The 16312-nt window shown below is 40.9% G+C and overlaps 1 protein-coding gene across 6 annotated transcripts in view; it reads left to right on the top strand.

The window, feature by feature from the left end:
- Window positions 1-16312, top strand: part of pde10a (phosphodiesterase 10A) — a 54174-nt gene that overhangs the window by 11797 nt on the left and 26065 nt on the right. Inside the window, exon 1 of one of the 6 annotated variants that reach the window (XM_019270218.2) lies at window positions 7051-7521. The exons of 4 other annotated variants lie outside the window; for them this stretch is intronic. In XM_019270218.2, coding sequence (XP_019125763.1) covers window positions 7458-7521 — 64 coding nt within the window. In that variant the 5' untranslated portion in view covers window positions 7051-7457. Of the gene's footprint in view, window positions 1-7050; window positions 7522-16312 lie in introns of those variants that run through there. One more of the 6 variants, XM_019270219.2, reaches the window with a different exon arrangement.

The raw sequence follows: 16312 nt of genomic DNA, 5'->3' as shown, positions 1-16312 counted from the left end.
ATCATGCAGTTTCACCATTCCTTGTTCTGCAGCACCACTGGCAGACAGAGGGTAGTAGAAATGGAGAGTATCCAGTTCTGCCAATTTGGGGACTCAGCCACTCTTTATGCTCATGTAGGCTATGCTATAAGGGCAATGCAGGTCTTAGCGAGAGGCTTGTAAAACTGGAAATGCTGGCGTGCAGAGTCCTGCTTCCTTTGCCTGCTGCAAAGGGCAGCATACTTGTTATGTTTCTAAGATATCTGCAGAGGAAGTAGAGGAGACAGAGAATCCTCTACCACATAATACAACATAATGGAAAGAAGGAAAGAACAGGGCTGTGTTACAAATGAGATAAGTCATTCAATCAGCTCCACCCCAAATGAAAGTTAGGTCCATCAGCCTCCTCAGGTTCCTTGAACATGCTGTTATTGTCAATGATTCCATAAAAGGCAACCTTCACCAGATCAGCCTATTTCCTGTTGACAAGCCAGTGCTGTGCCTCTTCTGGAGGGACATGCAGGCAGCTGAAGGGCCAAGTTTTAATAGGGGACACTTGTCCTTGGGGACACAGCATGTAATCCCTGCTGTGTAATCTGCACAGTGCTTCCACTGATGTGACAAAAAAAGAGCCTGTTTTTTAATGGTTCCATTGAACTGGACTCTTCCCGTCACCATGTTCACCACGTGGAAGGAAGTCCTCCATGATATAGCCAAATCAGTAAATACGTACAAGCTGTACAAGCTGTACAAGCTGCAAGTTTAAAATTCAAATGGACCCCATCTAGAGGAGATGGAGCTTCAGTGATGTAGCTAAACCACCTGGTGCTCACAGGGCAGACTTTGCCCTGGTTCATCTACCACAGAATGCATTATTTTGCTCTGTTTCTCATCAGGATTGGGTGCAGCACTAAAAAGAGGTGGAGCATTACCTATAAATGCCTGAGTATTATAAGTGTACATTTGGATCTCATTGAGAGCTTGGATCCAGATTCAGAGATTCAGCTTTATTGCAACAAGGAGGAAACCATCAAAGCTTCTGTTGCTCAATCGAAACATTCCAAGAATAATCTGGTTGAATATAAAATCATTACAAATGTTCAACATTTTTCCTCTTGCATTGCAGACAAAAGCATCACTCATCACACATGTTGTAGATGCAACAAACCCAGATCAGACCCCTTTGACACTTTTTAAGGGACTCATAAGTACTTGCCATGGACTAGACAAACCAGCACAGTGTCAGTCCATGTACCCCCAATGAAGCACCTTCCACATCCCCCCTGTCTTGATTTTGATAATCCAACACCAATGATGTACTTTTTCACCAATTTCAACAGAAGTGGATGTGGAAGTGCATGGCAGTGTGGTGACATTACGCCATTTCATAAGCCTACAGACAGGTGAATAAGGAATAATATCAGGAGATGGGGACACATTCCCACCACTGCATTCATGCTCCATTATATTCTCAACTTTGGTTTTGGTTGCCATTTTTGGTGAGGAACAACAGCACATGAGCTAAAGGCTAATGATGAAAATACTTAAAAACATGGGCAGCACAATAGGTGAAGTGAGGGTCATGCACATGAATACAGCATGTGTTATGTTTAATATTAAGACTTGCTGGTTGTTTTAAACTTATTTTAATTAATTAATTGTGGTAAACATTATGAGGCCTAAATTTGTGATCTGTTGAAGTTCACTTTGGAGCAAAAATCCAAATGCACAATGTAAAACATGTATAGTTTTATGAATGAAAAGCTAAGTCTATTCTGTGACATTTACTAATTTCTGTGCTTTTATTAATGCTTACTGTTCAAAATATAAATGTTAATTAAATTATATCTATCCCCTCCTATTTCTCTTCTCTCTTCTTGCTTTTGTGATATTTAAACACATACAGACACATAAACTGATGCTGTCAATGTAATGCTCATTGCAGGATCATTTTTTACGTTTTATGTTTTAAGTGCACATCTAAGGCCAGAGCAACACATACTGTATCTGGTTACAGTCACTATGTTATATAATTTTGCCATAGACAATTTCAGAAAAGGTGAGAGGAGGCAAACGAGAGAGAACAATGGGATTAATGGCTCTGATGTCCCACTGATGTTTTAGAAGACGAAATAAAAAACAAAGAGGTTCAGAACATTGAGCGATAAACAAAGATGTCATCTTTTCTCCCGGGACTGTGAGGATGTCTAAGCGAGCAACAAACCTTCCTCTGGGTATGTCTAATATACTACAGTCTGACAGCACTTATTCAAAATGGCAATTATTAAGACGACAGAGGGCAGGTAATGATGTGCTGTGATTTGTATTTCCATTAACCTAAATTATGCACCTATCTCACATTTGTCCTAATGGATCACAGTGCAATGACGTCCATTGACGTCACGTTTCAGATCATCCGCATTGCAGTCGCATGCAAATTTGTGCATGCCAGGCTTTGTGTAAATGTGAAACCTCTTTTTTTTATTATTATTATTATTACATTTTCAAACAAATAAGAGTAAACAGAGGCAGAAATATGCTCATTGGTTGTTGAACTAGTTGTGAGCCAAGCTGTGAAGATGTGCATAACTCCCACAGCCCCCCAGGGACCCTGTATTTTCATGGGCCTGCCTCTGACGTCAATGCTCCGGCTGTCCTGTGGATTGTCAGAACAGACTATTCAGTTGGGGGGAGGGGACTGGAAGTCTCTGTGGTGTGTGTCTGCCGCATGTGATGTGTGCCTACGTGGATGCAAGTATGCTCCTGTGTATATATGTGTTCATGTTTGCGTGTGCTTGCATGTGATCTGTAAATGTTTCACTTACATCTGGGGCGTGTGTGTGTGTGCAGCGTGCAAAAAGCTTGTACAGTGCCTTGAATCAGAAATGTGCTTAAGTGGATGAGGTCTGTAATGTGGGGGTAGGGGGTAAGGCTTTGTGTGAACAAACGCACACACGTCTGAAGATGTGAAGCTCTTATGTTGGGAGACAGAGGTCGTAGTCATCAGGAGGATGTTTGCTAAAAACAGCCGTGAGGGGAAGAACAGTTAAGCATGGCTGCCATCCACTTCACTCTTCAGTCAGCTGTTGATCCCCCAGCGGACAATACTAAAACTGCTTTTTCACCAAAAGCCATAGGAACCTACTGCATGTGACACAAATCCCATATTAAGACAGATGAGATTTCAGCTTCTTTCATCATCACCTTTTTCAGTTCCATAAATGTCTATGTAACACACATGCTATCCATTCACAGATGGATATGGGATTTGGTGGCAGGGTAATGTTGACAGAGAAAAGAGTGCGCACTGCCTGTCCAAATTGATACGGATCAAGCCTGAGAGAGCCCTGGCGGACATTTTGAAGTTTTCTTGGGTCTGTGGTGCTTAGTCCATCCAAATAAATGAAAAGATACTCTGATGCAGATTTAGCCACAAAACCTGTGATCTCTCCACTACCATGTATTTCTTACATTATGCTCACTGCAGCACAATCAACACGGACCAGTGTGGAATTAAAGTATATTTACTCAAGTACTATATATCTATATACTTACGTACAAATATTCTGTTATTCTTTTACTTGACTACATTTCAGACAGAAATGTTGTACTTTTTACTCCAATCAATTTATATCTGTACTAATTACTTACTTTACCAATTAAGGTTTTACACAGTAAACATTATGATGACCTTAAAAATATTATAATGTGAATCCATCCGAGCTTATCAAAAAAAAGAAAAAATCAACATTTCTCATTTCTAATGAGGGATAATTATTAGTTTCAGCCCTTTATAATGTAAAAAGTAGCTCACCTGCAACTGCAACAGTGAACTGCTACTGCTTCTGCTTAAATAAGGACAGCAACATACTTATTCATAACATTAATTGAGATGATTGATTATACTGAGATTACAACTGATTACTTTCTGAAAGTAAAAGGAGATGGAAAAATCTTAAACTGTCGGGGTCAAAGTAACAAGTTGAGAAACTAGTCCTTTACTTGGAGAGATCGCAGGTGGCTCCCTAGCAATAATGTGTCTGTAACAAAGTGCAGCTTGCTTTGTGAACTTAAAATAGTCCAGGAAACATCTGACAGCTCAAGATTTGCTGGGATCATTCTTATGGTTTTGTATCTTTTTCTAACATAAGAATCCAAATTGTCTCGCACATCCAACTTTTACTTGTGTGCAAGGGCAAAACATCTGTTTGTGTAGATAAGACCATTTCTTCAGTACACTTAATGTTTCTATTTTTTCTGTCAGTGGTGAACGTATATTTCTTAACAAGTGGCCTAATCTAAACACTGTTGACATATCCGCTTGATTTGACAGGTGAGACTGGTCATAACTATTAAAACATCTAAAAACAGTTGCTCTGCCGCTTCGAAGAGCTGTGGATCAAAAGAGTTCACTGGTGGGTCACAGACAGAGTTGTGGCATCCATGATGATCTACCACATTTCCCTATAACTTCTTCATCCATAACCGTCTCACATAAGCTCATAAATTCCCAGTCATGAACTTTGCAGGGAACGTTTCAAAACATTTGTTTTCTATCTAAATTTCCATGCATAAGCTACTTGGAGTGCAGGGAGGATGCAAAAAGGTTAGCCCTGAAGGAGCTGACAGAGCTTTCTGAGCTTCACCAAGTCAGAGCTTCTTCTTGTTTGTGTCACACGTGAAAGCAATTTTACAACCTATTTTATCTATCCTTAAAAGTTTCATAATCCAGAATGAAATTGCACTAATGTTCATTGGGTTAAGGTCATGAAAACAGGCGTGTTATGGCAACTTTTCAACACAAAACAGCATTGTATCTTGTATCTTGGCAGAAGAGTTACCTGCGTTCAACCTCTAAAATTCCTGAGTATCAGAAAATATTATTATATTAGCATTTCAAATAAACACATGCATGTACACGTGTGAAATGAACAGAAGTGAAGATGCAAGTTGTTTCTTCACTTAAGCACTTTCTCATCGGCCTAAAATGGAAGGAAAAGCGACAGAGTGTGTCAGAGAGAATCCATTATGTTATACGTGACCTCTGAATGGACCAGCTGCTCGAGAGTGTAGGAATGCCAGTGATTGATAGCGCACATGCTGACGTAACCCGCCACAGCTTCCACACCTCTCTCTCTCTCTTTCTCTCGATATGATCAGTATGTAATGCTGCGGCCATGAGGGAGCCTGGCACCCTTTATGCTGTATCATGTTGCCAACTCAGTGCTGTTTAGGTGCACTGTGAGCACTGATAACAAAGGCACACATCTACAAAGGTTGTAGAGATATGGAGCTCACTTCATTTGGAACTCGATGCGGGATCCTTACATGAACTAATGACACAGAAAGAACAGACTCACTTAAACAGGAATAATTTACACATGTTGATACTTGTTGCCATGTTAATGTTAATGTTAATCTGAGCTAAGATCTTTATGTTTCTTTATGTGCTCACTCTATATACACCGAGTTGCATGTGAGGATTGTTTGGCTTTACTAATCTCCTGTAAATTAATTATGGTCTCCTTTTTACACGGATATAATTAGAGGAAACATCAGTGGTGATGCATTCCTTATAGCTTTAAAGCAAAAATTTATTTCTTTAAGCACTCACGAGAGAGTGCTTAAAGAGTACATACTGTACAGGAAGTCCTTTGACTAACACTTATAATACGAAAATTTAAAAAAGTGTTAATATTATTATTATTGTAGGATTCTAGTGAGCATGTCTAAATATTTCATTTGCATTGTGGGTGTACAGTCTTGGCAGGGTTAGGCCTTAAAGGAAGACACAACATTGATTTATTTGATGGTGCCAATTCAAGGCCATACTTAAATTATAATTTATGTAAACGTACGCCTGCTGTAATAAATCAATTGAATACATTCCTGTAGGTACATGCATGTCTCTGCAGATATTTGAAGTCGGGAGCTCAAATATCAACAGTGACCGTGAAAAATGCAGAAATCTTCTTTACTTTAGACAAAAGAACCTCATGTAAAATGTCCAGTTAGATAAGACACTAAGTAGACCTTGGTACGTTCAATGTTTAGACTGCCCCTGCATGCTCACACACACATTGTTTCTCCATATTCTACACATTAAAGACTCTTTTCTTTTGCTGCACCATCATGAAAGTGTGTGTTCAAATGTTTATTATTTATTTTGACCTGATATACTGTATATTTGACACCATTAATAGTTATCTTGTTGCCTGGTTTAAGGGCTTATCTTCTGAATGAAGGTACTTGTTGGACATTTGCCATTCATAAAATCTGGCCTGGTAATACCTAAACTAACCAGGTGATCTGTCCCTGTGTTAGCTCTTCAGGGGTCAGGGTCAGCTGTGGCAGTCTTAGCAGTAGAAACAAATGCCTACTCAGTGCCTTGCTAAAGGGCACATGGGAAAGACAGCAAAATATGGTGTGCTGCAGCTTTTCATTCATTGTATGTAACAGCTGATGCTCTTTTGCTTTGCCCTGCCATGCTGTGAATTTTGGAGGCTGCCTTGCTCCTTGACCACTGAGTCAGTGGATCAGGAAACAGCAGCGTGTCTCTGGAGAGCCCTGGACAAGAGGCTCGGCCCCTTTTACGCAGCCAAATTCAGGAACAGGAACAGCAGCGTCAAGAGTGCGCTTCCCAGACACGTCAAGTGAGCAAAACTACTGGAAACAAGAATGAATTATCCTTCAAATTAAAATACATTTTGTTAGTTTGCTGGAGGAAAAGTACACTGGATAAATGTAATCTTTTGAAATGCATAGAAGCAGCTAATTCTTTTGGAAGATATACATTTTTAAGCGCTCTATCATGGTGTTTTGGTATATTTTTCCATAGTCATCAGGACTGTACTGTTTAAATGCAAATATTGTGAAATATAATTTAATCCACTTAAATTGTTCATAAAATAGACAATGGTGTTCATTTCATAAGCATAACCCCACACAACGTCCAATCCTTTGGCTTTTATTTTGAAAATCAGAGAGGAAGACGTGCGTTATACCTGTGGTTAACTTGACAGTGACGCGCGCCCCTGTCTTTCCCTCCCTAACCGTGTGTGTGTGTGTGTGTGTGTGTGTGTGTGTGCGCATGTGTGCGTGTGTGTGTGTGTGTGTGTGTGTCTGTGTTTACTCCCCTTCTCCGTGTCTATGCGTCGTCGTCGTCTCCGCTCCCCCAGTCTGCCGCTGCACATCCACAACGGAGCCACCACGCCGAGGAGGCGGGCCGACTGTAGCTACACCTCGGCCAGCGGTGCTGGGTCATAGCGCTGGTGGAGGGCGAGGAGGGAGGGGGGTGGGCAGCACACTGCTCTTCTTGCCCTTCCTAAACCGTGCACAGCCTGAAGCATTGAGGACACCACCATCACCTCAACGCGTACTGGAATAGTTTTGGGTTTTAGCCCAGACGCACCAAGTTGCAGCTGCAGAGGCGCACTTTTCTCCGTGACTCCTCTCTCCTTTTGCGCTCACAATCCGAAATGGAAGATGGTCCGTCTTCAACAAGCTGTTTCAGAAGGTTAACGGACTGTTTCCTGGGTGCAAGTAGGTATTATTGACCAACACTCTTAAAGAAAATCATCGCTAAAATTTACGCAAAAATATAAGAAGCGTTGACTTTAAGTAACAGGGCAATAAATCGCGTAAAACATGGACATATTTTGATCCTGCAGGCGTACGTTATTTGCCCATGTGTCTACCCAACTTTATGAATGACAGATTGATAGCTGATGGGTGGGGACTTCATTGGAGGGGGACCGGTTAGGATTGTAATTTGGAAAATGTAGTGTGTGTCTCTATGGTCGTTTTCTATTTAAAAAAAAAAAAAAAAAAAAAGAGAGAGAGAGAGAGAGAGAGCCGGTTTGAAAATCCCATCTCGGATTTGAGTCGATTCGGTCTGTCATGGAGGGGACAGTCAGCAGTGCTGCAGTGAGACATGGCATCAAAAAGCGAAGCTTGCGTGTGAGGAGAGAAAGTGTAAAATCAGTTTGAGGAACATAAACACTCCTGCAGGAGTTCAGACTTAATATTCTTTTAGACATTGGTATTTTATTCTAATTATAATAAATACTATTATTCATATTTATTCTAATAGTCCTATAGCTGCTAATATTCCTAACACAACATATTAATAATATAAAATAATATTCATAGCTTTCGTATTCTATAGCTGTGATCCAGTGAGATTTCTGCTAAAATTCATAAAATAATTTTTTCCAGCACAATATGATTGTAAATGTCAGAGACAAACAATACACAATTTATTTTTATTTATATTAACAAAAATAATTAAAAAAAATATATATATATATTTTTATATATTAAGAAATTTGTGCCAGCATAAGAAAACATATGTTTAGTGGACACATTAATAATTTTCTGTCACTACACTAAATATCCCAGATATTCGCCCATAATGAACTTCTGTTTTCTGAGCATGTCTGTGTTGCTCAGTGTTGAATTTACACTCCTTACTGTGCATTTAATCTGGTTTGTAACATCTCTGTGAGAACGTCTACCTAAAAAATTACTGCAATTTTTTTGTAATTTCTGTGTGTGTGTGTGTGTGTGTGTGTGTGTGTGTGCGCCACATGAATAACTCATGTCAGTGGTTCCAGTTGTTTCAGTGGCACCTCAAGTGACCTTTAGTGGCAATCCTGTAATAACAAGTTAGCAGTTTGGGGCCTGGGATACTGAATGATGCCAAAGTACACACATAGCAGTAAACTGCAGTCATGGAATGTATTATTGAGGTACAGTATGTAGGTATCCCGCCCTCATACTGACCAAAAAAGGACAAGAATTTAAGATTTCACAAAGCTTCCACACTTTTTTTTTTTTTTAATTCAGGAGACAACAGTAGATGTGGGGAGTCGACTACCTTAAAGTATCAGCTGATGTGTGATGAGCTGGAATATTATACACTATATTTTTTTAACATGTAAAACAAGTCATTCACAAATACGTTGACTGTAGTGAAAGTTCACTATCAATTTCCTCTTTGGCTATAATTGTCATTATGTGTGAATATCATATCTCACATTTATGCTGCTGTTTTTTTTTTTTCCGCAGAGCTGTCAATGAATCTAAATGTAGGATTAACTTCACAGACTATTTGCCTTCTCACTTCATGTTTCCCTGTAACTGGTGTGAGATCAGACACTAATCTGATTATACTTTAATCGTGGCTTTGTTTTAATGAACACATATATCAGATAATGACGCTCTGCGTGTTTCTGTAGCACTGTTTACATAGACTGCTTTCTGCAAATATTAGACATGTGATAGATGACTTCAACTGTATCCAGCGGCGAGGAGCGAGGAGCTTCTTTTGTGGTCAAAAGTGCTGTTTTGTTTTCTAGCAACTGCTGGCGTGTTTGTCCTCTCTGAAATGGGACTGGTTGCTGGACTGTCCAGCAAATCCAGTCCTCTCCGGAGAAACAGACTCCAGTTTTGTGAAGACAACATGTTGGCTCATTCATTCCCTGGATGTTATAGCTGTTCGTAGCCTCAGGCTGTGGAGACATCTACATGCACACGTATATGTTTGTGTGCATTGTTTGTGGATACTTCTGGTCAGCTTCGAAGGTCAGTCTGGGTCAGCCCTAATGTGATCTCTCAGGCATTTTTAAAACCCAATTGGTTGTCGACGAATTGCTTAACTAAGTGAAGAAGGCTGCATTGTCAGGCAGGAAGTACTCACGCTGGACATTTCCTGCCCCACCGCATGCTTTCTCTCTCTCTCTCTCTCTCTCTCTCTCTCTCTCTCTCTCTCTCTCTCTCTCTCTCTCTCTCTCTCTCTCTCTCTCTCAGCACAGTCTCTGAATATATAAATCATATACCGCTTGATATGATTGGAATATGAAAATTAAAGCTTGATTCAAATTTGAATGGCTAAGTAATTCCAGGCCGGCCTTAGCACATGCCAGATAAACTCTCTTTGTGATTTGTCTTCAGTATTTATTTAAACTTTCAGGAAATTCAAGCCCAAGAAAATTAGCCTGTTACGCAGTTTGAACCCCTTTTTTGTATCAAGATCTATGCAGGACTGGATCAGTGCCAGGGAACAGTGCACTGATCTGAGCGATGAAACAGATGACATTCTCCTCAAGGCGTCCGTTGACCCCCTTGTCAGCTTGTCGTGGGTTGTGTATCTGAGGGGATGGGAAAAAGGCCACATGCATGTAGAGTTCTTTACAACTTGTCCTCGTGTCAAGGCTCATAAAAGAACGCGGCACTGGAGAAGACGCAAGGATCTGTGGTTCTCATTACTGGGTCCCCACTGGCTCCTCTGCGGAGCGGCTGCAGAGTTCAGCATCAGTCCAGATGTGGAGCGGGGAACATGACCCCTGATCACTGATGTGGCTCTGGGGATGGAGGAGAAGGAGGAGGAGGAGGAGGTGGGGTTCTTTCTTGGGTAGATACAGCACTACATCAAAACCACAGGTTCGGGCGTGATGCTGACCCCAAGGCAGCAACTGCAGCTTTACTGGTAACGCTCACAATCAGCACCGTTGTAAGCCGTATGATCTACCACCTCTGGCTGCTGTTCAGTTTCCGCTCACTGAAGGAAAATGCACAAGAAAGTTTTTAGTTTGTAACTTTTGTTAAGGGGTGAAGGTTGACTAGCTTTCTGTCTGTAACTACAGTTAAAATGTTGTTGCTTTCCTGTTACCACACCGTTAGGGTGTGGACCAAGGGACAGGCCTTATCTACATCTCAATTTGCAATTTATAGCCCTTACCCTTACGTCTAATGACCTGCACCATGGAAGTGGAAATAATGCAAATTACATTTCCATGGAAATCTCTCTCTCTCTCTCTCTCTCTCTCTCTCTCTCTCTCTCTCTCTCTCTCTCTCTCTCTCTCTCTCTCTCTTTTGAGTGTGAGGTGTGAGCTTGCATGTTTGTGTAGTGGTGTTTGTTTTTGCCATTTGGGGGTGTGTCTCTGGTAGTGATGGGACTGCAGATGGGACTCTTCATTTGACAGCTTTTCACTGACTCGTTGTATTCATTGAGCCACACCGATCACATCACCCTTGGCTGCTGTGGAATGTGGTAGGGGGTGTATATACATACAATATATGTATGTGTGTGTGTGTGTGTTCACCTGCACGTGGACACAGGTTCATAGCCTCATTGAATAAATGAGGTGAGCAGTGGGAGAGGAGTCAAAGCGTTTTCATCCTCAGCCTTTTTTTTTTTCCACCCCCTTTGCCGCTCACTGAATGTCAGTGTTGGACGCTGTGCTCCAGCCCTCCCATAGATAAGATAAGAACCACATGCTCTTCCCACCTCCTGGCAAGGGAGTCCCAGGCGGACCTGCTGACGCACGCACCCCGCAGTCCTCCCCTTTCCTGCCTCAGCCTCATGTCAGGAAAGTGAAAAGTAGTACCTTGGCAGCTTGCCCTTGACTCTCTGCCAGAAGGAGTGCGCTTCAAGAGAAGTGGTCTTTTCCCTTTTTCTCTCATGTGCATTTTTCATCTATGTGTTGCAGAGGAGGAACATCTTGCTCACTAAACATCGGCACTGCCGGGGTCGACCTCCGCTGTTGACATTCCCGCTCAACATCGTCTGACAGGAGCGCTGGAGACACGTTCACTTCTGTTCGGGCGCTATCTCACACAGATAGCTTACTGCTTCATGTGGAATTAGAGATGAGTGATGGAGATAGGATGGAGAGGGTTGTTGTTTTTAACAGCTCTTAAAATCTGCTCCTACCTACTTATCCTTTCAGAAAAGAAATTCTTGCAGATTTATCAATTTTTACCCTTTTCTGCATAAAACACACAAATAACAAGCCAAGTCAAACAAGCCACACCTCAGCCTCAACTATATTAACCACCTTCCCTTCAACTGAGTCGATGCCTCATCATCAATTTTCTCTCAGCTGAGAAGACTTGTTAAACAGCCCTTACCCCCATAAGGAGACTTACTTGAGTTCACCTGACAGGCTCAGTTCAGGGTAAAAAGTGGTTCAACTTTACAAACCTGCACAAAAACCTTTGGGGATTACTTAGATGTAATTACATGTTATGTTTATCGTGGATTTCTTTTACCAGTCAAAATCATGTTTTCCTGCTGAAAAGTACATTTTAAACACTAGCATAGTTTATGAAAAATTTGTACAAAAGTGTCCTGTCCTGGTGTAAACCTGTACATGCATGACTGTGCCAAGGTGAAAGGTTCTGCCTTTAGAACTCTTCTGGTTTTGTACGGTCACAAGACGGACAAAACTAAAAGACATTCAGTTAATCAATAAAATAGATTGAAAAAAACCAAAAGATCATTATTTCACCTTATTATAGTACAATTATTATTGGACTGCCTCATCTCACACACACACTTATATTAAGAATTTCAGAAAATAGAGCCTTCAAAATAAAAAGAAGCAAAAGAGGAAGCTGATCAGCAGTTGAAGATGTCAAGTGCAATTAACATCTCTGTTCCTCAGCTTTCATATGAAAACTGAAGTGATGACATAAAGTATGGTGTTGCATTAAAACAGTGATAGAAAGAGGGTGTGCAGGAATAAATCAAACCAAATGTAAATGGTAAAATAAGGACAGACAGAGAGAGACATGTGGCCTTGCTTCACAGCTTTTCTATTCACTGATGGAGCTTCTTCTAAAGAGACGTAATGTGGGAAATACTCCCTCTTGTGTGCCATTCATAAATGTTGACCTGCAATGTGTCTCATTATGATATGTGACTCATATATAATATCTCAGCACAACTGACTCAGTGTCAGGTTTCAACACTGATGCTTGCTTCAGTACTTTTAAGTTCCTAAGTTAATACAAAGCATGAACATTTTTTTATTGAAAGCACATTTTTATTTTATACGATGGAGTGAATTACTTAGTTTGCAGCATCTCTACAAGCCATTTACTTTTCCATATAAAATCAGACCGTGCCTAATTGATTTCCTTAATAAAAATGCTCATAAACTTGAATTGTAACTCCCAAGAATTTACTATTGTGATGCTTTTTCAGGATGTTTTGATGCCTGAAATCCATATTAACTCCAGAAACTGGTGCTGACATATATACATAAACGCATTCCCCATCAAACGGGAGCGTGTTCATACTAAAAACCTGGAAGTGAGACCCAGACAGACTGCGACCGGTTTGGCCTTCCCTTCCCAGTCCCAGGGTGTGGTGTGCTTTAGTCAAGATAAGTGTTATGCAACAATACCTCACTGCATGAACTCAGGCTTCAGTTTTTACACAGGAAGCCCAAGTCTGAGTCAGGCACCAAAATCTCCGCCAACTGGGCTTTAGCCACTCGCAAACATGCTGCACAACAAACTGCTTTCCACCTATATGAATGAATGTTTGATTAAACGAGTACGTACATTGACTCTAGTTTAAACCACTCGTGCTTTACATGAGTGTTTCTATTTAATTCTGCCATTCTTATCCACTACATTTCAGAAGGAAATCAAAATCTTCCATAGAAAACGTGATAAATAGATGAATTGCCTTGTGACCCCTTACAAAGAGCAGTCTAGTGGGGGGCCCTTGTCACAAATCCAACGTCGAGAGAGATTTTTTGTTAAAACCTCTCAGATGGTTTCATTTAAATAACAGTTTGTTTCACAAAATCAGCAAATATTAGAGAAAGTCCAAATAATAAATACACATTTGTAAAGCAGAGCATCGTTCAGTTTTTTGGTACACCACATTAATCATCTCAGATTTATTCTGTGACCTTTGGAGGGAATCTGACCCCAAGGTTGGGAAAGACTGGATTGAACAACAACAGGAAAATGCTACTTATGCATCATTGCACCAGTATTAACAATCTAATAATGCCACACATTATAATATATCAGTCACAGGGGACATTTTTCTGCAGGCGATTACTGTTACTCTGAATTCTCTGGAAATTTTGTTGATGATAAATCTGTACTTTAAAGTACTTACAGATGTACTGAATACTAGTTCAAGGACTGGCTTAAGATTTTGAATGTTTAAAAAAAAATTGATGTTGATGTTAGATGGTGAGGATTTGGACTTTGTTTGTTTGTACATTTTAACTTATTTATGTTCGACATGTCAGTCATTGTTTATTAGAATTAAATCAAAAACATGTAGTGCTTATCTTGATGACGCCATTGTCCTCAGCAGCGCTGGCCCCAGCGGGAAGGAAAATTGTACTGAGGTTTGACAAAAGAAAAGAAAAGAAATGGTCAAACCAGTGCCCAAACCATTGCTTCTCTCTCCTGTATCTCTCTCTCTCTCTCTCTCTCTCTCTCCCTCTCTCTCTCTCTCTTCTGATTGAGTGAGCACATGTGGTTCCCAGTGGGGTTAACCATTTTGGACCACAGCATGTGGGACAGATCTGGCTGCACCTTTTGATTAGCCATCGTAGTCACAAGCCCAGGACACTGACGCATATCCCCCAGTTCTGAGTGTCACTGCGGTCACATTAGGTTGAGCCGTGGCTCGAGAGATTTCAGAAGGAATCAGAGGCAAAGTGTGTAAGGTCGACAGAAAGCAGCAGGAATGTTCAGGAAAAAAGTCCCATCAATCATGCTACACAATATAGTGGCTGTTGCGTCAAACCAGTCATTCCTCTGCCATCTTTTTCCAACGCGCTTTAATAGAGATTGACGAGATTTACATTTCTGACTTTTTCCCATTGTGATTTCTTCTTTAAGCTGGTGCAAATAAATACAATTTATGTGTCTAGCTGCCACCAGTGGAGATTACCTGAACTAACTATGATGCTTAGAGCAGATGCAGCTTTATTAATATCTGTTTTAAACCACCCTGCGCACACTCAAAGAGGGGTTGAAAATATAACATTACTCTAACATTTCCAAACATCTTTGCTCTTACTTTTACTCTAGAGGAAGTGGACTCTTTCCTGTCATGTGCTCTGCCTTCCGTTAACGCATCATAATATTATCACATTGTCACATTGTCTTCCTGTCGATCAATACATTGTTAGAAGATTCAGGTTTTTCAGGATAGTCTCTAGTCATTTATTTTATTGGTGTCTGTGTAACGTTGTGCGATAGCGCGAGTGAATAAAAGCACATCAGTGCGTCACACTGATGCCCTGGGTGACATGTTCCTTCATTAGGATGAACGTAATGCTGTAGTTTAGTTTGAATCAATCCCAGAAACACCGTCCTGCTGCCTGAAATAGTGATTAGGGTGCCAAATGTGCATTAATATGCAGCTAAAAATAGTCCCCAACAAATGCACTATTAACTCCTGTTTGAATAATGTTTGTTAAAATCTACAGTGCCCAGCTGCTTTTTCTTTAAATTAAATTTGTAACCTGTTTTAGATTTATGTCTTCAGTAGAGACAGACCTGCAGGTTGTTGGTTTTGACTTGTTGACAGTAAAAAAAACGTCCAGCCTAACCCTGTAAGCAATTAAAGGCCTGATACTAATTAGCTCACAGATGTATTATGCTCCCTGCTCTTGTGGTGTGAGTAAAAACATTGGTCACACTTTCATTTCACATTCTTCCTCGCCGAAGCAAAAGTTAAGGGTTGAATTAGGGGTCACAAATAAACAACGGCTGTTCTAGACAGCCATGGTTTGCTCTTTCTTTGCCAATAAGTCTTCACAAACTCCCCTTCTTTTACTATTTTTGCTCGTGTGGGTCAGTAATTTTAAGCACATGGTTGTACCCAGGACACCATTTTTCAACCATTATATGCTCGCTGCAAAATTCTAATCACTGCAGTTTGTTTTTGCCCCGTGGAAATAGGACATTTGACTATTTTTGTTCATGTGCACACATATGATAGCTAAATAATCTTCAGAGCACCGTCGACACAAAAGTTGCATTCATAAATTCACACAGCGTGCTTGTTTTTTCATTTTTTTTGTAGTGTCACTAATCACAGTGCCTTCTTTGTGTTTCAAATAGGACAAAGTCATAAGGGTCTTTTGCAGCGCTCCCATTTTACTCCTCTCTGTGTGTCTTTCTGTCCCCTGCAGCTCGCTTCACCCCCCCTTAACTTTCTCTGATTTATTAAGCCGTATTCTGCCGATGTGCGTCAGAGCTGGCCAGGAGTCTCGTGAGGCGTTCCGCTCCTGAAGATCTGTGTCTCGTGTCTGGACAGCGTCAGACCGCAGCGTCCTCCACCCCCCCAAACTTACCCCCACCTCTTTGCCTTATTTGCCTGGAACCACAAGCCTGCTCGAGCCACACGCACACACACATTCACATTCACACACACACACACACACACACACACACACACACACACACACACACACACACACACACACACACACACACACTGATCAGATGATCCATCGTAACTGAGGATCAAATGAGAATAGATCAAAGGTCATAGATAACTGCT

This window comes from Larimichthys crocea, chromosome III (genome assembly GCF_000972845.2).
Source record: "Larimichthys crocea isolate SSNF chromosome III, L_crocea_2.0, whole genome shotgun sequence".
Lineage (NCBI taxonomy): Eukaryota > Metazoa > Chordata > Actinopteri > Sciaenidae > Larimichthys > Larimichthys crocea.
This window is presented reverse-complemented; position numbering and strand designations above follow the sequence as displayed.